The sequence below is a fragment of the Ictalurus furcatus genome, chromosome 22 (genome assembly GCF_023375685.1).
Source record: "Ictalurus furcatus strain D&B chromosome 22, Billie_1.0, whole genome shotgun sequence".
In the NCBI taxonomy this organism is placed as follows: Eukaryota; Metazoa; Chordata; class Actinopteri; order Siluriformes; family Ictaluridae; genus Ictalurus; species Ictalurus furcatus.
Window position 1 is genome coordinate 2071340 of NC_071276.1, and position 24318 is coordinate 2095657.

The window sequence follows — 24318 nt, forward strand, 5'->3', positions numbered from 1 at the left end:
AAGCAGTTCATGTACCTGTTCTGCACTCACCCCACGACAATTTAAGGAATTTATTTGCACAACCAAACTACTATTTTCAGTTTATCCGATTTCCTTTCAGCTTGAGCTGTACCATTGATTACTGCACAAATAAAAGTTACAAAGGACCTTTATTGTTAGGATATCCACTGACTCTACACTTGGTAGATATGTTCGATTACCTGATACTTTTACCTTATATCGGTTTCATAAACTGCTCTGCCTGTTTGATAAAAGTAATCATTACTTTAATCTCTTTTCCATCCTCCGCATTCATACATTCATTTTTCGTTCACATTCAGTGTTAGATAGTTTTTTTTCTCTTTTTTTTCCTTTTATCGTACCGCACTTCCTTATATTCCATATCAATATCATTGCCACCATCTGAAGTAACTTCCATTATGAGGATCTAAATCAGTAAACTTATAGTATTATATCCTAGCTTGTTGATAATTAAGTTTCCTCTCCAACAGCAATCACTGCTTGTCCTAGCTCCCAACCACGCCCTTATCGCCCGTTCCACTCCTCCCACTCCCAGATTGTTCACGTCCTTTCACTGAAGATATAAAATTACAACACCGTGTTCACCGGTGCAGTGAACCATATTCATCCGCGCAGAGCCGAAGCACTACCCAGCGTAGTTGTTCTTCCGCAAAATGTATGCAGCTTTATTTTTAACCGCTAGAGGGCAACATGATGTACCTTTAAATCAGAAGCAACAAAAGCGTCACTAGTCTTTACGAGCTTGCCGATTCGCTTGCTCGTCACACCTGCACCGCCCTCCTTCTTGCTATTGGCTCAAAAAAAGAAAAGAAAAAACGCGTCACAGGTGACTGGATAAATAAGGCTGAGTGAACCGCACACCGCGGAGAGCGAGTTTTGCGCAAGCGGGATCAGATAAATTACGCAGTTAATTTATTTTAAGTGATGATTATGGGACACACGATCGCACTGATTATGTTAATCGCGGTTGATTTTCTTGGAGTTTCGTCCGCAGGTGAGTTCGAGGTTTCTTACCCTTTCTGTAGGTTCTCTTTTGGGTGAGCTGTTATTAACTGTAGCATTTAAACCGTCAGGGAGGAACAAAGCATGACTACGTTTGGACAGCAATAATCTAATCACTGGCCTTATTCTGAATAAGATAATAGTGTGATTAAGGGGTGTACATGTCTGTAATACACCTAGATAATGTGACTAAAACAGGAGTACTCCACATGTCTTAATTCCATTTGTGTTTACTTCGAGTATGAGTTTAGTCGGATTAAGGTAATAAAAAATTGCTGTTACATGCTAGTTTCTTAGTAAGAGAGTATCGTCTTAATCAGGTTAATAGTGGATTATTGTTGTCCATGTAAACGCACTGACAGTTCTGCCTTGATCCGTGAGGTTGGAACCCCATGAAATGAATCACCAAAACTATGCCTTTCGTTCGTGCAACGTTCGTGCTGGTTTGGTGTTTGAGATATTAAACATTATTTCTTGACTTGTGACGTCGCTTTCCACGTCACATCGCTCAGACGGTTTGTACAGTTAAAACGAACACTGACTACGTTTACATGGACAGCAGTAATGTAATGTAATTATCGATCTTACTGAGTAAGGTAATAATGTGATTAAGGTGTTTACATGAGTCGCTTTTAGAATACTCCTGTCATGTTCCCGTTTTACATGTTTTAGAACATAATTAGATTAACAGCCTCCGTCATTACGTCACCGCGCCACGCCGTCCGACGTCCCTCCAGAATTTCACGTATCAACATACAGTTCGTCTTCGTTATAGTACCGTATACAGTTTGGGGTGTTTTTATTTAATTTTTTTTACGAACGCTTTAAGTGCAGTTAATTATTTGTCATGCTGTACGTGCTAATAGATGACTGCTTGAACTCGTGGGCTGCGTCCCAAACCGCGTAGTTACCGTCTATATAGTAGCCGAGATGCACGTATTTTCCCCACTACAGGCCTATAGTAGGCAAGTATGCGATTTGGGACACAGCCGAACTCAAACTGCCGTGTGTGATCGTGTCCTGTCGCACAATGCGGTGAGAACTCTCACACGACGTTCATAATGTGATTAAGGTGTTTACATGTCTGTATTACACGTCCAAAAACAGGAGTACTCCACCTGTCTTAGATTATTGCTTACTTCGATTATGACCTTAATTAGATTAAGGTAAGTACATGCTAGTTTCTTAATCAATGTATGGTCTTAATCGGATTAAGAGTGGATTATTGTCCATGTAACCGCAGCTAATGTAACTGCTTCCCTTACTTACATAGGCTATAACAAGAATGTTCTTGGAAGTGATGACGTCACGGTCCACTCCATTCCGTCCAAATCGTGCCAAACTGGACGAAAGTGAAGCGAAGGGGGGAGGTCGTGTAAGTGCACACGAGAGACAGAGGCCGTGTGTGTGCGAGACCGAGAGGCCGAGTGTGTGTGTGTGTGTGTCTGCGCACGCGCGAGAGGCGTGTACAGACACGCACACACTCGAGGTCCCCCGAGGCCTCTCTCGTGAAACCAGTTGGTATCTAAAAGGAGAATGTAGTTGGAGTGTGATCATATTACAATAAATATTACAAATATTAAACAATAAATGTTTTGGAACCCTTATTTCACTGTGTGACTGGTAAATAGGGATGTCACCATACCAAAAATCTAGTAGTTGGTACCGATACCACCAAAGGTACACGATACCAAAGTCGATACCACAGTGTGGTTTATTTATATATATATATATAATATATATATATTTATAATTTTTATTTATTTATTTATTTATTTATTTATTTATAATTACCTTAAAAACTCTCCTGGAGGACATCTGGCTGAGAGAGGGAGGTTATTTTAGTTATCAAACACTGTCTTGACTAATAAAACGGTGGAGGCTACAAGCGCTAAGGTGCACTCCTAAATGCGTACACCCACCTTGTACTCTGAATGCAAGCATTAGTTTAAATTCACTGATCTGGTGACAGGATAAAAAGATTTATTAAAAGCATGAACATGTGAATAATTATTAGTGACATGAGGCTACATGTATCTGACAGGACACGGGCTGAACGGCGATGCATGGTGGCCCATTAGGCGGTAGTTTAACACATCACAATGTGTTAGTTTCGTTAACAAATAACTGGCTATCGCTAACATTACATGGAGCGTAACGTTAGCTGGTTTCATGGCTACAATGCAGCTGCCTCAAACAAGTATAATACAGGACCGTCTTTCAGATGCTTCGCCAAATTCCAGGTGTTTCCTCGCTTTGTTTGAAATGAACGATAGCATCGGTTACACACTGACTTCAGAGCGTTAATTATGTTGTCATCTGCCTCGAATGTGAAGTATTTCCATATTCGACTCTTACCACTTTTCTTCTCAATGAGTCGGGGCGGAGCTAAACTTCTGTAGTGTTTACCCATGTGCTTGTAGGCGTTCTTCTTCTTTACCACTTGTGGACCGACTAAAACACTTGTGTATTTGCTGCCCCCTTCAGTTCCGGAAGAATTGCAACCTCGTTACCTTCAGTACAACCGGTACCCACCCTACTGCAGAAAAACAAGTACCGTCATGTTTTAAGAATGTTGATACCAACTTGGTACTGAATTATCGGTTCTCGTGACAAGACTACTGTTCTATTCAGTCTGTTGGCTGCTGAGATTTTTTTATAGCGTGGCATGTGTCTGCTAAATAAAGTAGAACTGCAAGTTACCACAGTGCTCCTCGGCAGTTTAGGCCTACTAGATGCAATAGTTACTAGGTAGGGTGTTCATAGAAAATGTTTAGTTGTGAAAACGTTAAATGAATTCTTTACAATTTTCACAGTAATCATTAATAATCTGAGACGGGCAGGACAACACTTAAGTTATTGTATTTACACTTTTGTAGCCACCCACACGCTGCAGTACGTCACGGTCATCAAACCAGGAATCCGTTTCACAACTGGTGAGGTGGATGGACAGCAGTTTGTGTACTACAGCAGCAACGACACAGAGGTGACCCCAAAGACTGAGTGGATACAGAAGATCAATGCTGTTGAACCAGATTACTTTAAGAGTGAGACAGACAGAATGAGGGGTGAACATGACGACCTCCAACAGCTCTTGGGACTGATTAATGATACTAAAGGTGAGAATGAACACACTGAGTGGTAAAGAGTTCTGTGCACTGTGACCTCTGACTGAAGTTCGTAACTGTGCCGTCATTGGATTTCGTCTCATTTGTTATAGAACAATACTAATCAACAGGGCGGTGAAGTGGATGTTGATTATTTTCCTGATTATATTCCTATACCACAGCAATTAGCCATTTATTAATATTTTTAATATCTTAATGTACAACTTTTTCTCAATTTATGGTTACATTCAATGTTGAGATCTGGAATATCAGTGTTTGCCATTTCAGCTCACTAAACTCTAAACTCAGCACAACAAGGAGTGGGTTTTTTGAACAGTAGCCAAACGCAGATATAACCTTATTTTTGAAAAAAAAAAAAAAATCTCTTACACTCTTGAATTTAATTCGTAACTAGTAATAAACTCGGCAGAGAGACTTTTTGAGCCTAGTAAGACCACATTATAAATAAATGCATTTTAATATTTTGTTTCCTGAATGTATTCTTGAAGATCTAAAATAGGATTGTTCCTGAACATTCTCCGGATCGAGAGGAGCTAGTTGAGTAAAACCTTTTAACAATATTAAAATGCATGATGGCACAAGATTTATCACATTAATAATTCAACACCTTCTGACACTTGGAATGGTGTTATGAAGAATAATAGCAACAGAAAAAAGATTTTCACAATTAATTCGGTCCACTAATTTGATTGGACTAGTGCCAATATTTAGTATAACAGCCCTGGGACATGTCACTGTGCATCACTCATGTCTGTTAAACTCTGATCCTAGCAATAATCATTTTTTAAACTGAAACCGTTACTGCACTTATTGTGCAGTCAGTCTTAATATAATTGAATTAATTAATATTATCCAATATATTTAATTTAATTCTTGTTTTTAGAACCGCTGTGTGCATATATAAAGCAACATCACACTCGTGGTGTTGTACTGAATATCAGATCTTTTTATTTATTTTTTTAAATACTATTACACACAACTAATCAGCAATTGTGTGTGCGCAGGAGGTCATGAAATTTACAGTACGTACAGATGTGAGCTCTCAGGCACCCGTAGTGGATCCATTCAGTTGCGTTATGATGGAAGAGATTTCATCCATCTGGATCTGCACTCTCTCACCTGGACGGCAGATGACAGAAAAGCTGAGGACGTCATAAAAGAGTGGGAATCTGCTGGAGATGAGGCTGAATACTGGAAGAACTACCTGAACAAGACTTGCATTGAGTGGTTAAAGCATCTTGTGGACATGAAAGGTAAATTCTGTGATCTGCTTTATTACTGTAACTGCCATTGCTTCTCTCTCTCTCTCTCTCTCTCTCTCTCTCTCTCTCTCTCTCTCTCTCTCTCTCTGCTCTAATAACACACTCCTTCACTACAACACACACTAGGATTGTCAAAAGTACTGGTACTTCGGTACTAAAAAGGAAAAAAAGTTGATGGTATCAGATTTTCATAAGTTCCGGAACTTTTCATGGGTGCAGTGTGCAACAAGAGCCAGAGTAGCAGCTCCGCCAGTTGCCATGACTGCGTCCGAAACCGCATACTTGCCTGCTATATAGTAGATATCACTGATAGTGTACGCACTAGTAACACACACACGGAGAGTGTACACATTGATCTCCTGCAGCTTTTACTCTGCACTATAAAACAATGTTTAACATCTGAACCTGATCCTTTCAGTGTTGCACATTCACATTATTAATCAAAATACAATAATTTGCATAAGCGTCCATCCATTTTCTACACTGCTTGTCCTGGTGAGGGTCGTGGTGGCAGCATATTAAGTAGGGCAGACCAGACCTCCCTTTCTCCAGCGACAGATTCCAGCTCCTCCTGGGGCACTCCAAGGCGTTCCCAGGCCAGCCGGGATATATAATCCCTCCAGAGTGTCCTGGGTCGGCCTCGGGGTCTCCGCCCAGTGGGGCGTTCCCGGTAGAGCTGTACAGACAGCCTCCTGGGTGGCATCCTTAACAGATGCCTGAACCACCTCAACTAGCTCCCCTCGATCTGGAGAAGCAGCGACTGTACTCTGAGGCTTTCTCAGATTATTGAACTCCTCACCCTATCTCTAAGGGTGAGTCCAGCAACCCTGTGAATAAACCTCATTTCCACCACCTGCACTCGCGATCTCGTCCTTTCAGTCATTACCCAACGTTCATGACCATAAGTGAGGATGGAGAGGTAGATTGACGTGTAAACCGCGAGCCTTGTCTGAGGGCTCAGCTCCCACTTTACCACCACGGACCGATACAGTGCCCGCAATACTGCAGATGCTGCAGCGATCCTCCTGTAAATCTCACGCTCCCCCTTTCCATCACTCGTGAACAAAACCCAGAGGTACTTAAACTCTTCCACCCTAACGTGGAGTGGGTAATCCAGTCATGCACAATCATATCTTTATTAATATGAATAAGTGTACAGGATAAATAGTGCACTCTGTTTATACCTCCATCTTAATAACCCTGTACATCATCTCTACATCTCACATGTCTGCGGTCCTGGGCTTCGATCTTTAAATATATACATGCAAAATGACTTTATTCTTTAACTGTAAATTTCACTGTTTAGATGGAAAAATAATGTGGCACATTTATAAAACAATAGATGTATGTAAGAGTGTAATATTCAGAGAAACACTTTCCTATAAAACTACTGATTTACAGTGAAAGATTATTTATTTCTGCAGCAGATCATAAAGACTCTGTGCTGATTTATCAGGTGGAGGATCAGGTGGAGGATCAGGTGGAGGATCAGGTGGAGGGTGGATAGTTGTTGTAGCTGTGGCTGTCGTTCTTATTGCTGTTGGTGGAATTGTCTACTGCAAGAAGAAGAACTCTGGTGAGGGGGAAAAAAAACATTTAAGTTCAAGAGAAAGAATGAAGTAATTTCCCTGTAAGGTTTATTAAATGTACATATTTTCATATTCGTATTACATTTAATAATTTTATAGTTGAATTAATAAAGCCAGTATTGTCAGTGCTCTCACCTCACAGATTACAGACAGTTAATAAAGAAACTGTTCTGTAACTGACCTTCAGAAAAGAACCAGAGTTCTACTAAATATAAATTCTGTGTTACAGATTTAACACCTGTTCCAGATTCAGACAGTGAGAGACCCTCTGAAGTGACGAGTGATTTACTTGTGTGTGGTGTGACTACAGCTTCACTGCCCACTCAGATCCGCTCAGAAAGTGTAATAAAGATTTTCAATGTTTATAATAAACTTACCACTAAGCTGACTAAATGATACGGAAGAAGTGGGACAAAGTCTAAGATAAAGTGCTTCTAGGTGTGCAGGATGTGTTTCATGTCCTGTGAAGGACTGCCATCCCTTATAGTGTCTACTTAAGACAGATTAATCTTTGATTAAAAAGAATGTGTTAAAAAAAGGACTTGCAAGTATTTTGTTTAATTCTCACATTTGTGTGAGTGATGTAACTGAGGTCAGAGCTCATACTGAACTTTACCAATATTTAATGGTCTATTTATGACAAAGATGATTTTTTTTTGTATAACTTATTGTGTTATGACTATTTGAAATGACTTGACCCTTTGTAAAATTACAATTAAAGATGTTTACTTTTATAATGAATTTGTCATAAGAAAAGACTTTTATGTATTTATTCTACGTTATTTTTATTACAGATCAGAGTGTTGAGTTGAATGTTGAGAATGTTGAGTGCAAAGGTTCATACACAATACTCAAAATAATAGTGTCAAGAGGATGTGTTTTGAAGTGTAACCCCCCCCCCCATAAGACATTATGTATTATGATTAAAACTAAACTGAAGAAAAGTTTACGTTGTAATAAATCACCTACATCTCAAAATGAGAGCACTTTATTACCAAATACTATGTTTTATACTTTTTTAATGCAACATATTGTTGGTGAATTACCTGTAAACTTGAAAATAAAGTCACTTTCAAGTCCATACCAAAGAAGTGTGTTTATAGTCTTTTATTTTTATATATATATATATATATATATATAGTGTGTGTGTGTGTGTGTGTGTGTGTGTGTTTTATTTATTTTTTTATTTGTGTTTTTTTTTTTTTTTTTAAATAACCAAATAGACATGGAGATCCGTGACTTTACTCCACGCATTGAATGCACCAGATGATTCTGTTCTGCAAAATAAAGCAGTAACATTGAGTCCAGCGTTACAGAGAACACACAGGACTTCTTAACCAGTTAGGAAACACTCTTGAGTTACGCTCGTCATTTGGAGACGGGAGGGTTTGTGTGTGTGAAGGTGCATGAATAGGCACAAACTAACCAGCAGGGTGCAGTCCGAGAACCTGTATGATTCTCTCTTCAAACCCCATAGAATGCAGTGTGTAAGAGCTTGGATTCTTGTTGTGCTGGTTGTACCATACACAGTGAGGGAAATAAATATTAAATATGTCAAAAATAAATAAACATATTTGCAGTGCAGCTATTCAGACCAGACACTGGTAATAAACCTCAAAACCTAAACTTAAGAAATTGTAATATTCCAATCCATAAAAAATGTGCAATACAGTGGAATGACAGGAAAAAGTATTGAACGCAGTAAGAAAAAACACTAAACCAGCTGATTGCCCTAATTAGTTCTAATTCCTGTGCTAATTATAATCAGCTGGGTTTGTGCATGTTGGTAGGTTAGTGCTCCCACTCTTTGAAAAAGGGAAAGCCACCTCTGAATGAGAGTAAACAAATCATTTGTCTCCAAGCTGTCACTCAAGAAACATCCTATGAGTTGTAGAGGCAAAGATCTCTTCAAATAGACCTTCACAACATTGTCAATGGTGCTGGTTACTGATGGATTTCTCAACTCCTAAATGTTCCCATAAACACCATCATGGCCATTATCTGCAAGTGGAAGAAACAGCATTCAACCATCAACCGGCCACACACAGGATCTCCTCACAGGATTTCTGACTGGGCAGTCAGATAGTTAGTCAGATGAGTAGAGTTCTAGAAAGAGCTGGAAGCAGCCGGTACAGTTGTTACAGAGAAAACAATAGGCAGTGCACTCCACAGCCATGTTCTGTAGCAAACTTCAAACAAGCTTCAACATGCCTTGTCTTCAGTAATGGAGTCTTCTGGGGTGATTGTGAATAGAAACATCTCTCTCCATTACTGAAGAAAAAGCATGTTGAAGCTTGTTTGAAGTTTGCTACAGAACATTTGGAGAAGTCTGTAGATAACTGGGAGAATGTAGTGTGCTTAGAAGAGACAAAATTCTACATTTTGACATGCCAGGTTTGGCTCTGCATATGAGCATAAAAATGCTATTCTGGAGCTGTGAGGTACCAGTTACTGTGTGTGGCCACAAGGAGGCCTAACAAGAGCCCAACCACTGCCCCTTATGGGTTAGTCTGGGAAGACAAAAGGCCAGAGGAGCACACTCTGAAAGAATCGCAATGCAGGAACAGCACACACAGACAGATCACACGCCCCTGAGGGAGCAATGGGCTACACATTTTCTCTCAAAAGGATATCCTTCTGGTGGACAACATCTTCACAGTGAGGGATTGGCCATCAAAAACACACCCCTCCCCACCCTCCTCTGATCTCTCTCTGCTCTGAGCATGACCAGGGCATCACTAACACTAAGGATTTTATTTACTTTGTCATTATGGGACATTTTGTGTTGATTAATGGATAAAAAAGTAAATGTAATCAGTTTTAAATTTAATTTGAGTTATTTAGTTATTAATCTACAACATTATTTTAAAAGTAAATGTGATCTGAATATTTATTTTCTGAATCCACTGTACATGAATTTTTGAGCGCAATCATAAAAGTATTTTAAAGCCAGCTACATTTTTTTCTTTTAGTCGTTTCAACGGTCTTGTAGTCACGTGAAGCCGTCTCTTAAACCACAGTCTTAACTCAGACACACGCAGCACCTGTCCATTTTTATCGTTTGAATAGTTTCCAACCACAGACCTGACACTTGGTACATTTGCACGCATGATGCTTCATTTAAACTGTGAAAACTGACACCGGTCTCATCTGTGGTTCATCTGCTTCTGACCGCTGGCTGCTTTCAGACACAAATTTTTCCACTATTCAATTTGCAAAAAAAAAAGAATGGATAAAATACTTACATTAGTTTGTATAATGAAATAAAAAGAGGTCACTGTACGGAACTACAATAAACATTTAGCACAAGGCTTTTCCCCTATAATACACTCGAGTGAGAGCACAGCACTGCAAACCAAATGAATATTCTGAATAAAAGTCTTTCATAAAACCAGAAATGAAAAGCTGTGTTGGTGATTGAAAAAGTAAACACTTTATCCTGGATCAAACCCCGGACCCAGGAGCTGTGAGGTGACAACGCTTCCTGCTGTACCATCATGCTCTGAAATAATTCCTATTATAAATATCAAATAATAACTGGAATATAGAATACTTGTCCCCACAGGGTACTTACACAATCTACATATAAAAATAAACTAGTGTACATCCTTAAAACATACGAATACATTATAATGTATCAAAAGTAAACTGTACATCTCTGAATTATACATTAGTGTGTTTATAGTAAAATTAGTGGATTTGAAGGAACATCATTAAGTCAGCTGACCTTCTACTGAAATGTTAGGTGAGATAAAGAGATTTATTTTAGATCTATTTTTTTCCTGTGGGCCTTTTGTTTCTTTTTTTTTTCAAAGCGCTTTATGCTGCATAAACATCCACACCCCTACACACAGATAAAGCAGCATTCGATTTGACCAACAGATCATTTCCTCTTTGTCTCTCGGCTGATACACAATGGTTCAGTTTAAAACTCTGCCTGTGTTTCTCTGTGCCATGGGTAAGTGTTCATCATCTTAATGGTCGCTTTACTAAATTCTTATTATATTTGTAATATAAATTCATTATTCATTACATGGTCGTGTAACTGACAAATTTAATTATTCAGAAAACTGCAAATTTCCATAAAAGAAAAAAGTCTGTCCATCTATGAGATTTTTTACTGAGAATTAAACTTTCTTCAAGTTCAACATGAAACACAGAAGATCATATCCTTAAAAAAAACCCTCATGTCTTTCCTGTAATTATTAAAGTTATTTATAAGGTTGTTTTTTTATGTTATATTTTGTGTTTTATGTGTTGCAGGTTTTATCTCACAGACTCTGTGCTCTTTATCTTTGGAAGCAGAAGCTGGAGATAACGTCACTATTTGGTGCCAACATGGTCTGACTGATACAGGTTACATCTTCTGGTTTAAACACACAAGTGATTCAGTTCCACTTCTTCTTGGGTGTAAAAAGTTTAGGACATCAGCTCCATCAGAAAACTGTTACTTCTTTACTGAAAGTGAGAGAATAGTGATGTCTGTTCATGGCAAGAGCACGTCTCTCACAATCACTGCAGTAAACGTCTCTGATACAGGACTGTATTACTGCAGCTTCAGTGATCAAATGATCTTCAGCAACTCGACCTCTTTACAAGTGAAAGGTAAATTTATACAAAGTGAATAGTTTCAGTAAACACTGATTGAGATGACTGAGGTTTATAAATAATGTTTCTTTTTCAGGTGTAAATAAAACATTTTCTGAGGATAAAGCTGCAGGTTTGCTGTTTTTTCCTCACAAAGACTTCTGTATATTTTTTAATTAAAATATGATGCAGGTTTAGGGATCAAAAAGTTTTCTTTAATATTTTTCTCCAAGGTTCAGACTCTTCTGCTGTGTTCTTCATACTGAATGCGGTGTTTGGTGCCGTGATTGTGATTCTTCTCGGTGTCCTGATCTTCATCATACTGAAGCACAGAAAAACTCTTAGAGGTAAATTATTACTCCAATAATAATAATAATAATAATAATAATAATAATAATAATCATCATCATCATCATCATCATCATCATCAACATCATCATAAAAATGACAATAATCATCATGTTTGCTTTGTGTTGCATTAGGTGCTGAAGCAGAAGATATTGAGGTAAATTTGAGATTAATTTAAACACACACACACACACACACACACACACACACACACTGACCTCCAGAATGATGAACCCTGATTTACTTTGTAACAGAAATCAATACATTTGGGGGTTTTTTTTGTACTGATAAAGAATTTTTTAAGCTGTCAGTAAAAATCTTATATTTGAAGAAAAACAACAAATAAATAACAGTAAATGGACGTTTAGTGTTTTTGGTAAATATTAAGATAATATATATGAAATATAATAAAGCTCATATTCTCTAAGCAGCTCTTGGAACTTCTCAGTTCTAATATTTGGCATCTATACATGCTGACTTCTTCAAATAAAGACTGGAAGCTGAAAGGCTCATGACAAAGTGGATCTTGTTAGATTCACATTTAGATTTTGATATTTTGGTCATTTTTCCTTTTTTCATTAAAAAACCACGGTGTGTGCCAACTTTTTTTTTTTTTTTTTAAATCTGTGAAACCCTGATAAATATTTGTTGGTGTGTTCCAGATCGGTGTAAAAACAAATATCTGCTTTAGCTTGTTTTCAGTTTCATATGTGGAGAAAGCTTAAACACAAGATTATCTTAATTCTAGACATTTCTAAAGAAATTATATATGCAATATGTTTCAGCATGTGACTGGAAACCATTAAGCAAAAAGAATAGAATCAGGTTTTATGAAAATGTGTTGATTATTTAAAACAGTTTTTAAATCAATAAAAAATAGATGTAAATAAAAGCAGAGGTTCTCAAACATTTCTTACAGAACTTACATTTTTCTAACTGTAAATTTCCCAGTACCTCATTAGTACAGGTTTATTTTATTTATTTATTTAAATAATGAATATAATCCAACTATGAAAGTATTCAGAGAGAATGAGGCTCAGAAGTTTCTCCACCATGAGGGCTTTATGAACTCTATTAAACTTCACTCCAGCTCAATAAGAACATCCAGAGAGAATATCTTTTATTTTTATTTATATTTATATTTTTATGATCTCTGTGTATCTTCTTTGTTCCTGCAGGTTGCTGACTCGGACTCGGAGCATTACACTGCACTACAGTCCTCTACCAAGAGAACCAGGAGACATGATGAAAAGGTGTATACACATGTTGTATATTCTTCAATCACACTGAGTAATTTGTGTAAATAAATCATTTATTGTTTGGTTAATATGAAACAGATATTAATATAACATAACATAATATCATATCATATAATAGTTTCAGGATTCTGCACATTTAATGTTATACAATAATCCTTGTATCAAATCTCAGTTTGTTATCCAGTGTAATAAAATATTCAAGTGTAAATAGATACGTATTTATTTTTTGCTTGTTTCTATGAAAATAGCAGATTTATAGAGGCTCTGACAATAAAAACTGTTTGGGCTGAAATTTGGTGTGCATCATCATCCCTCTAATGACGTGAGTGAGATTTGGAAACTATTGTGGCTTCTGTTCTGAATCTTTTGGCCTCTGGGAGTCGCTGTTTCCCCGTTATTTTTATAGGTGCATAAGAATATACTGGAGTGTGATATAAACAGGTTTAGAATACATTTAACGGCGTTATGTAATCAGAATACAAAAAATGGTAATTATAATCCGTTACAGTTATGTCAAAATACAAAGTAATCAGATTACAGGTACATTTTGAAAAAAAAGGGAATACTATCAGGATTTAAAAAAAAAAAAATTCATTCAAAACCAAAGAAAATCATATTTTGACATGACGTACAATATAGGCAGCTCTTGATTATAGTTCTGGTTCTCTCTTACCAGTCGTGACTCACATGAGCACCTCCTGGTGCATGCACAAATAAAATCTGGACTTTAATACACTGAAAAGACACACTATTAGCATCACACACACACACACACACACACACACACACACACACACACACACTATATATATATATATATATATATATATATATATATATATATATATATATATATATATATATATATATATAACATTTTTTCCTACATTATTTTGAATATCCATGAAATAAAATAAAATATCAGATGCCGCGAGTGAACCTTCTGCCATCATTTACACATTTGAATGGCCATGTAATACGAAGCAGCACGATAACATGAAATTAAAAATGACCTTATATGGATATGGATGTTGTTTCGACTCAGGACAGCTGGTATTTGCTGCTGTTGTAAAGTAACTGTTTGACTCCGAACAGAACAGCACTTCACCTTCGCATGTTCTCTGAGAGTAGGCTAACGGTTGAGAGGCAGGAATTTGGCCAAGAGTTTCTGCAAACCTTTTATAATGGACCAATCAATGTGCGAGAAGGCGGGACTTACAGAGAGGGGTTAAAGCAATGTGAACATGCGCACACATCATGCAGTATTAGACCATAAACACATCATAATGAAACTAATGCCAAATCCCGGACATTTTCTCACTTTTTTAAAGTCTGAAAACGACATGTCGGGGAAAAAGAGGACGTCACCCTAACACAAGCATTTCAGAGAACATTGTTAAATCGCTCTCCACTTTATGGGAAGTTGTACCTTGACAAAGGCTGCTTGTCTTCTGAAAGGTTGGAAATAATAAAAATCCTTAAGTGAGTGTGCAGTTATACTCTGTCTTTAACAAGTTCTCTTTAACTTGCAGCTGAAAAAGGTGTGTTTGCTTTAGCTATTGCTCTACTTAAGGAAATGTAAAGTTCTCTCTCCCTCTCTCAACTTGTATAAACTATAAACACCCATCTCCTCTTTCTCTCTCCATCTAACATAAATTGCATTCTCTCTTAAGGTGCAGAAATTCTATCAATACAGAGAGGTTGCAGATTACCAATACTTAACAAATGCACCTCCTGCTGTTCCCTGTACCACTGTTCATTCTGTACTACTACTTTTTACAAACCCTCAAAGAAAAGTTATGTACAGACTCCTAATCATTTTTTTCGAGGGCAATAATAATAATAATAATAATAATAATAATAATAATAATAATAATAATAATAATAGTTTTTCTCTTGTTTCATTTTAGGTGTTGAATCACAAGATATAGAGGTAAATCTGCAGGACCTCCAGAATTACTGACAATGAAAACTTAATTCCAACTAAAATGAGAAGCTTTACGTTGTAATATGGTGAGCCGGTGCAAATTTATTACCTCTGTCACTTAAGGCTGTAGTCAAGACCACATTGTCAAGTTTAAGACCAGTAATATATTATAGTGAGTCAAGTCTGAGTCATGATTAAACACAAATAAGAGTTAGATCGAGTCAAGATCAGGAACAAAGCTATCAAATCCTTTTTGAGGCCAAGCGTTTACATCGACTCATCCGCTGTTTTCTAGAAGAAGGAATTGCCCCTTGTCAAATTTGCGCATGAAATTGAAAACATGAACATTTACAAACTCAGTCTGACCATATTTACTGAAACCAATGCCCAAGACTGAGACAAGTCAAAAAGACAAGAAAAATAACCCAAATAATTTATTGCGGTATTATTTTATCTATCTGGCTAAACTCCACATAATGGGCTGCACTAGCACCCTAAGGCTAATTCATCGTGTTTTTTTTTTGTTTGTTTTTTTGTTTGTTTTTTTGGATTGTCAGCGGGTGAGTACGTTAGTTTTCATCCAACGACATTAGTAAGCTTTGTACATGTGTGAACATGTAAATAAGCTTAACCAGTTAACTCTTTTTACCAATTGCCAAAAAATTACATTTTTGCCTGTTTTGGAGGTGCCCGTGTTCAGCATTGAATTTATCTGTAATGTCACACTCCACCATAGTGGCTAATAGATTATATGTTCCTACAGTCACTCTCAGTAGGCCTATTTCATTCGATTTTAGACATTTTGTAAACAGCTTTGGCCTTTTAGCTAATATAAAATCATTACTAAATAATAAATGTGCCAGTAATTTTGGAAGACATTATGAGCTGTATTCAGAATTGAATTATGTGCACTTAGTGAGGATTGAATAGAAAAATTTTGACTGTCAGTATTCCGACATAACTACAGACTTAAGCTCTGTTCAGAGTTACACGTGTGGGGGTGAAGGTTGATTAAAATGGAGGTGTGTCTCAGTTATGTAGTTAGCCCGTTGATCTAAAGTACATTATTTATCGGGTCGAGTGAAGGCCTATTATGCGTCTGTGTTAACACACAGGCCTAGTTGTGCCTTAATGCTCAGACCTCCCACAAGCTAACTACACAGTCTGCATATCTGTGGTGCCCTGAGGAGCAGTTTTAAGTCTAGTGCCACTGTCTGACAGTTTGATGTAACAGCAACACTGTCATCCTGGAATTTATGTTTATACACTTAAATAACTACAGAATCCAATTCAAGCCCAGTATTAAATACATGAAATACACTATTAATTAATTAAGAATATAATCCCTTTCAAATCTATGAAAAGGTTTACAAAAATCTTCCAAATTAGAGACATTACTCTTCTCAAGGATCAAATATTTTATGGATAAAATTATGAATCAACTTAAAGTGAGCTGTAAGTGTAGAAGATGAGTGATCACCTTATCCTTCAAACTGTGGGCATCTTTTCTTTACAGGAGGGTTCATTAAATTAACAAAAATATTAGAAATTTTAATTAACTTGACTACTCCAAAAAGCAAATTAAAGGCATGATCAAATAGATTACATTCTGCACGTTACGATTTTGTGACCTTGACATAATGATCATTGTCACACTTTGTAAACGAGGTTATGGTAGTCTAAAATACATGTACAGTTTATTTACTGGCAGTTTATTATTCCTGTAAAACAGAAAGCAGTTTGCACATAATTGCACCTCATCCACCTCAAGAATATTTACAATAAGAACATCAAGGAAACACGTCATGAAAAGGTTTTTGAAAAAAGTATTTTTTCAAAAAAGAAATTTCTTATCTCTAATTAAGTTTTATGGCAAAAAAATAAGGAATGAACTTAAATTGAACTTAAGCGTAGCAGATGATTGCTCAGTCAGCTTATCCTTCAAACTGTGAACAACTAGAAGACACGTTCGTTTTAACTGATTTGTTGTTTAATTTAGTCTGTGTATTATCTGTAATGGCAGGAGCAGTTCTCTAACAAGCAAGACAAGCAGACAAGCGGACATGAGGAAATGGAGGATCCATATGATGTATACACTAATGTTGTGTACCAGAAATTAGCTTAGCAGTGTTTAGTCAATGTACTTACATAATGTTATGTAATTTAATTTTGTGGGCGCACGGTGACTTAGTGGTTAGCTTGTTTTCCTCGCACCGCCAGGGTCGGGGGTTCGATTCTGACCATGGTCCTGTGTGTGTGGAGTTTGTATGTTCACCCCGTGCAGCGGGGGTTTCCTCCGGGTACTCCGGTTTCCTCCCCCAGTCCAAAGACATGCATGGTAGGCTGATTGGCATGTCTAAAGTGTCTGTAGTGTATGAATGGGTGTGTGAGTGTGGGTGTGATCGTGCCCTGCAATGGACTGGCACCCTGTCCAGAGTGTACCCCGCCTTGTGCCCGATGCTTCCTGGGATAGGCTCCAGGTTCCCCGTGACCCTGAAAAGGAGTAAGCTGTAGAAGATGGATGGATATATGGATATATATATATATATATATATATATATATATATATATATATGTGTGTGTGTGTGTGTGTGTGTGTGTGTGTGTGTGTGTGTGTGTGATTTCTTTTCTGGAAATTAAATTATTTACAGAGCACAATTCTTGCGTCTGTACATAATCTGTCTGAAAGGAGTTAGAAGTTGCTGTGCGACAAAACACGTTCACGAGTAAAACATGATCCTACACTGCAAACTGGTAGATTTTACCTGGTAGAATCCCCCATAATCTTTGTTAATGTTATAGCCTGGATACTGTTATAACAGCTAACACACTGTGTAGACACAATGACACTGACAAACACAGGGTGTGTTAACAAGAAAAAGCAAGGGAAGGTTATTTATATAGCACAATTTATATACAAATGGACATGCAGAATAAGAAACATCAGTAATGTCATCTGACTGAACATGTGTTGGATTGTGAATGTAAATATTAAAATTATAAAGAATATAGTTTATATTTTGAATAGGTGTTGGTGTGTTAGTCTTTAAAATATAGTCTTTATTGATTTTTTTATTATTATTTTATTTTAAATGCAACATATCTGGTTGGATATTTCTCAAATGATCTTAAAAGGTGTTCCAGTATTTATAGACGCTAAACAGATCCAAAACAATAAAGATTACCAGCCTTTATTTCATGCATGGTGTCTATTTGACCATCACTTTTAGCCCATTAATGCAAATGCTGGATTGTGTTCAAATTTCTAGTACATTTTCCATCAATGTCACTGGAATTAGTTTCGAACTGATTATTGTTGCTCTCAAAATGCACTAAATATTACATTTAAATACTACGGTCGTGTGTCTTAGCTCAGCCTCAGTATTTAAAAAAAATCCTGGCTATGGCCCTGGATACTAGACTTAATATTAGAGGGTATCAGAGAGATATCACCTCTCCTTACTACCAGTGTGTATTTGTTTTGCTTTTATATCGTTTGCACATTTTGTCATCAGTAGTAACCACTGCACCACTAGAGGTCAGTAAAGGTAGGTTTTATGGATAAAATTATGAACTAATTTAAATTGAAATTAAGCGTAGGATAATTGCTCAGTCAGTGTATCCTTCAAACTGTGAACCACAAGGAGACACGTTTGTTTTAACTGATTTGTTGTATAATCTTGTCTGTTTATCCTCTGTCACAGCAGGAGCAACTCTCTAACAAGCAAGACAAGTGGACAAGGAGAAACAGCTTCTCCACATGATGTATATGCTTGCATTGTATACCAGAAATTCGCTTAGCATTAGCTTTAATAGGCCGATATTAGAGAAGGTGGGCTGTGTTTTCTTTTGTTTTTCTTTTTGTTTATGTAACATTTGTTAATAACAGTACATAATGTATGTAATATACAGAATCAGTACTATTCAGGAGCATCTTCCACAGGCTGGGTGAATGTATTCTATTTAATATCAGGGTAAAATTTTTAGTATCCAATATTATAAAACATTCACCTTTAAAAAGGTAAAACATTTTAAATTTTGGTAAGAAAACAAAGTAAATCCACTTGGCCAACACAAAGATGACAAGTTCAGCATTTGATGAGATTGGTATTGAGGAAGATTTGTACTATTCATACCAATCAGTAATGGTGATATTGTAGAAAAACTTCATCCCAGTGTCCTGTAAGGCTTTTTAATTTTTTTATTTTTTTATTTAGTCATCTCAACATGAACCAGAAATATTTGCTAATCCACCCTGTTATATATCTCCATTCTAAATCTCATACTTTTTCAGTATGACTGAACCATTCGTGTGTAAATACAACAACTCAAGATGCAGAAAACTTGATAGTATTCTACATTCTGTATGAAGCTTTCTATAATGTAGTGAAGAAACAGAAATATTATTGGTTGCTTATTGTTTTTCTCCTCATTATAATGCACATTCTGGATTTTTAGATTTATTCACATATACCTAAATATCACAATTTAATTAACTTATTTAAAAGAGTAACTCATCTCACAAAGGGAGCTGTTTGCTTATGACTTTTATCCACATACAGTAACTCCAATCTCAATGGGTGTTCAAATGGATTTTCCTGGACTGTAAAATCAAAACTAGAGTCAGCAGTACTTTTACAACCTTTTAACAAAACAAAACTTTTCCATGTTTAACCAGAAATTAAACCGGCAACAAGTTTTTGCAAGTTTTAAAATGTTTTGTAAATTAATTGTTTTACAAACTCAAATTTACTTCTATTTGGACTCTGAAGAGGGAAGTAATTACACACAAACGAGGCATCATGACCTGTGACATCAATAATGACATGAATGGACCAAAGTACACTCTTGTTTCTCCATGTTCATTACTGGTTAACACTTTAGGCATTTTTGAGAAGCCTGGTAAACAATGCACAAGTTTGAAATCAATAGTGTAATTTATATAGTATGGTACAGAGGATACAATAGTAAGTAGTGATACAGAGGTACATGGATGATTGTTTATATCACCAAACAGTGCAAAAACATGCAGTAAATGGTATGTGTAATAGAAATATACAGTATAATGCAGTGTATAGGCTACAGGCTACCTTATATAGCGGTTTAGAATCACTGCTTTAAAAATAATAATAAATATATATATATATATATATATATATATATATATATATATTATACAGTTAAAGATCTGAAGATGTACATGATGGGCCGCATCGTAGTTCTTGTAATCCTGCTTGGATGTGGTGAAATGTCCACAGGTGAGTTTTTAATCTTAACTAGCTCCGTTATGCTAGCAGCACCGACCGCTAACTGTAGGATTAATGTGGTGTGTTGAAGATTTACTGTCTGCTTGGTGAATGTGTGCGTCTAATTTATCTAAACACATCTAACCAGCGGGAAAAAGAACGTTTTTAGGTTTGTTATTGGAGCATGAGAGATTTTTGGATGGCTCTGATTTCTATCTTCCGAAATCACACCTGGAAGCACGACACATCATGATGTTGTGATTGTTTTCACCGGCGGCCTAAACGAGGATTTTCTACACTCAATATCATTCTGTTGTCTTTCCTCTATAAAGTACGGAGCCCTGTAGTGTCAGGTAAGAAAAAAAACACAGCCGTGTGTAATCCGTGCCCTCAGATTCGTAATCCGCGTTAAAATTGGGTTTATATTGGACATGGGCGGTACATTCGAGCTTCTCTCTATTTCTCAATAATTAAACACACAAAAAGGACATAATGTGTATTGTCTTAATAATGTGTATTGAGTGGACATAGAACCAGTACAGCTGAATATATTTTTTTAATTTTCTCCCGTTAAAGACCGCGGAAACCAAACTTTGGAAAACGCAGGTCATCAGCGCTTTATAGTAATAGACAGTAAGGGACCGTCTAAAAAGTGCATGACCTGGGCAACTGTGTAAGATTTTTATATGGCACAATAGGTTTATATGTATAATTAAAAAGGTATATCATTAATAATATATATGCTGTAAAGAATTAGTTTTTATCCATACTGTATCCTAACACTGCAATAAGTTAGATATCCTGTGAAGTAGACGGCTATAAACTTAGTAGTATCTTATACAAATGCCCAAGTCATGCACTTTTTAGGCGGTTCCTTACTGACTCGGTCCCCCCCCCCCCCTTCCGCTTCCGGGCTTTAACGGGAGAGAATTTAAAAAATATATATTCAGTTGTATCGGTTATATGTCCACTCAGTACACATTATTTAGACAATACACATTGTCCTTTTTTGTGTGTGTATTTATTGAGAAATAGAAGAGAGAAGCTGGACTGTACAGCACATGTCCAATATAAACCTGACTTTAACGCGGTGTGCACGGACTACACATGGCTGTATTGTTTTTCTTACCTGACACTAGGGGGCTCCGTAACAAAGTATAGGTAGTATAGGTCAGCACGAAATGTCGTTTTTATAGCACCATGGTGCAACACATAACAGTACAGTACACAAGACTGTATTTTCTTGAAAATTAAAGTGTGAATACACAACAACGCAAGACTGCAGCATCTGAATATCCCTACTACTATACTACACAGTAGGCGAAAAGCAGTACGCCAAAGGAGTAGTTCTCAGTATTCATACAACAGTAGGTGAGAAATACCCGGATGAGCTACTGATTCTGCAGTGTGGAACCAGTTTACAGTGTGGATACTGTGCTATCCCATAATCCAACGGGACTGACTTGGAAGACCTGTCAGAATCTGTGCTGTCCAAAGCAGTGTTCCAGATTGTATTCATGCTCACCACTTATACCGATCAGTACGTACTGTATCAAGCTGAGTAGTAGGTACTGAGTCGAAATTGGTAGGTACTGTCACACAGTATCCAATTTTGGACGCAGCCGATAAGTACACAGAACAGTGAATACACAGGGCAATAAATACACTGTGCAGAGACAAGAGAACAGTGTTGTGTGGGAAAGTTTGGCTGTCTTCAGCCTCTGCAGGAAGTGGACACACTGTTGGGTGTTCTTGACTAGGCAGGTGGTGTTGAGAGTCCAGGAGAGGTCCTCCGTGATGTGCACACCAATAGCTTTTGAGTCTTTCCACAGTTGTTCCGTTGATGTTCAGTGGTCACACTCTCCTTCACTACCAACACACACACTCTTCTTCACTACCAACACACACACACACACTCCTTCACTACCAACACACACACACACACACTCCTTCACTACCAACACACACACACACACACTCTCCTTCACTACCAACACACACACACACACTCTCCTTCACTACCAACACACACACACACACACTCCTTCACTACCAACACACACACACACACTCTCCTTCACTACCAACACACACACACACACTCCTTCACTACCAACACACACACACACACACACTCCTTCACTACCAACACACACACACTCCTTCACTACCAACACACACACACTCCTTCACTACCAACACACACACACACTCTCCTTCACTACAACACACACACACACACACTCTCCTTCACTACCAACACACACACACACTCCTTCACTACCAACACACACACACTCTCCTTCACTACCAAAACACACACACACTCTCCTTCACTACAACACACACACACACTCCTTCACTACCAAAACACACACACACACTCCTTCACTACCAAAACACACACACACTCTCCTTCACTACCAACACACACACACACTCCTTCACTACCAAAACACACACACACACTCCTTCACTACCAACACACACACACACTCCTTCACTACCAAAACACACACACACACTCCTTCACTACCAAAACACACACACACTCTCCTTCACTACCAACACACACACACACTCCTTCACTACCAAAACACACACACACACTCCTTCACTACCAACACACACACACACTCCTTCACTACCAAAACACACACACACACTCCTTCACTACCAAAACACACACACACTCTCCTTCACTACCAACACACACACACACTCTCCTTCACTACCAAAACACACACACACACTCCTTCACTACCAAAACACACACACACACTCCTTCACTACCAACACACACACACACACTCTCCTTCACTACCAACACACACACACACACTCTCCTTCACTACAACACACACACACTCTCCTTCACTACCAACACACACACACACTCTCCTTCACTACCAACACACACACACACTCCTTCACTACCAAAACACACACACACTCTCCTTCACTACCAAAACACACACACACACTCCTTCACTACCAACACACACACACTCTCCTTCACTACAACACACACACACTCCTTCACTACCAACACACACACACTCTCCTTCACTACAACACACACACACTCCTTCACTACCAACACACACACACTCCTTCACTACCAACACACACACACACTCTCCTTCACTACAACACACACACACACACTCTCCTTCACTACAACACACACACACACACACTCTCCTTCACTGCCAACACACACACACACACTCTCCTTCACTGCCAACACACACACACACACTCTCCTTCACTACCAACACACACACACACACTCTCCTTCACTACCAACACACACACACACACACTCCTTCACTACCAACACACACACACACTCTCCTTCACTACCAACACATACACACACACTCTCCTTCACTACCAACACACACACACACACTCTCCTTCACTACCAACACACACACACACACACTCCTTCACTACCAACACACACACACACTCTCCTTCACTACCAACACATACACACACACTCTCCTTCACTACCAACACACACACACACTCTCCTTCACTACCAACACACACACACACACTCTCCTTCACTGCCAACACACACACACACACTCTCCTTCACTACCAACACACACACACACACACACACACACTCTCCTTCACTACCAACACACACACACACACTCTCCTTCACTACCAACACACACACACACTCCTTCACTACCAACACACACACACACTCTCCTTCACTACCAACACACACACACTCTCCTTCACTACCAACACACACACACACTCTCCTTCACTACCAACACACACACACACTCTCCTTCACTACCAACACATACACACACACTCTCCTTCACTACCAACACACACACACACTCTCCTTCACTACCAACACACACACACACACTCCTTCACTACCAACACACACACACACTCTCCTTCACTACCAACACAT

At 37.9% G+C, this 24318-nt stretch overlaps 1 protein-coding gene across 2 annotated transcripts; it reads left to right on the forward strand.

The window, feature by feature from the left end:
- The first annotated feature begins 779 nt into the window (after nucleotides 1-779).
- LOC128599162 (class I histocompatibility antigen, F10 alpha chain-like) lies at nucleotides 780-8084 on the forward strand. 2 transcript variants are annotated; one of them, XM_053610616.1, is made up of 5 exons: nucleotides 793-1015; nucleotides 3903-4142; nucleotides 5156-5404; nucleotides 6870-6989; nucleotides 7232-8084. In XM_053610616.1, exons 1-5 carry the CDS (start codon nucleotides 946-948, stop codon nucleotides 7396-7398), a joined length of 846 nt encoding a protein of 281 aa, XP_053466591.1. In that variant the 5' UTR covers nucleotides 793-945; the 3' UTR covers nucleotides 7399-8084. The 2 variants fall into 2 exon arrangements, with proteins under 2 accessions (XP_053466592.1, XP_053466591.1); XM_053610617.1 differs by lacking the exons at nucleotides 6870-6989; nucleotides 7232-8084 and adding an exon at nucleotides 5633-6388 and having other exon boundaries at nucleotides 780-1015.
- The last annotated feature ends 16234 nt before the right edge of the window (nucleotides 8085-24318 follow it).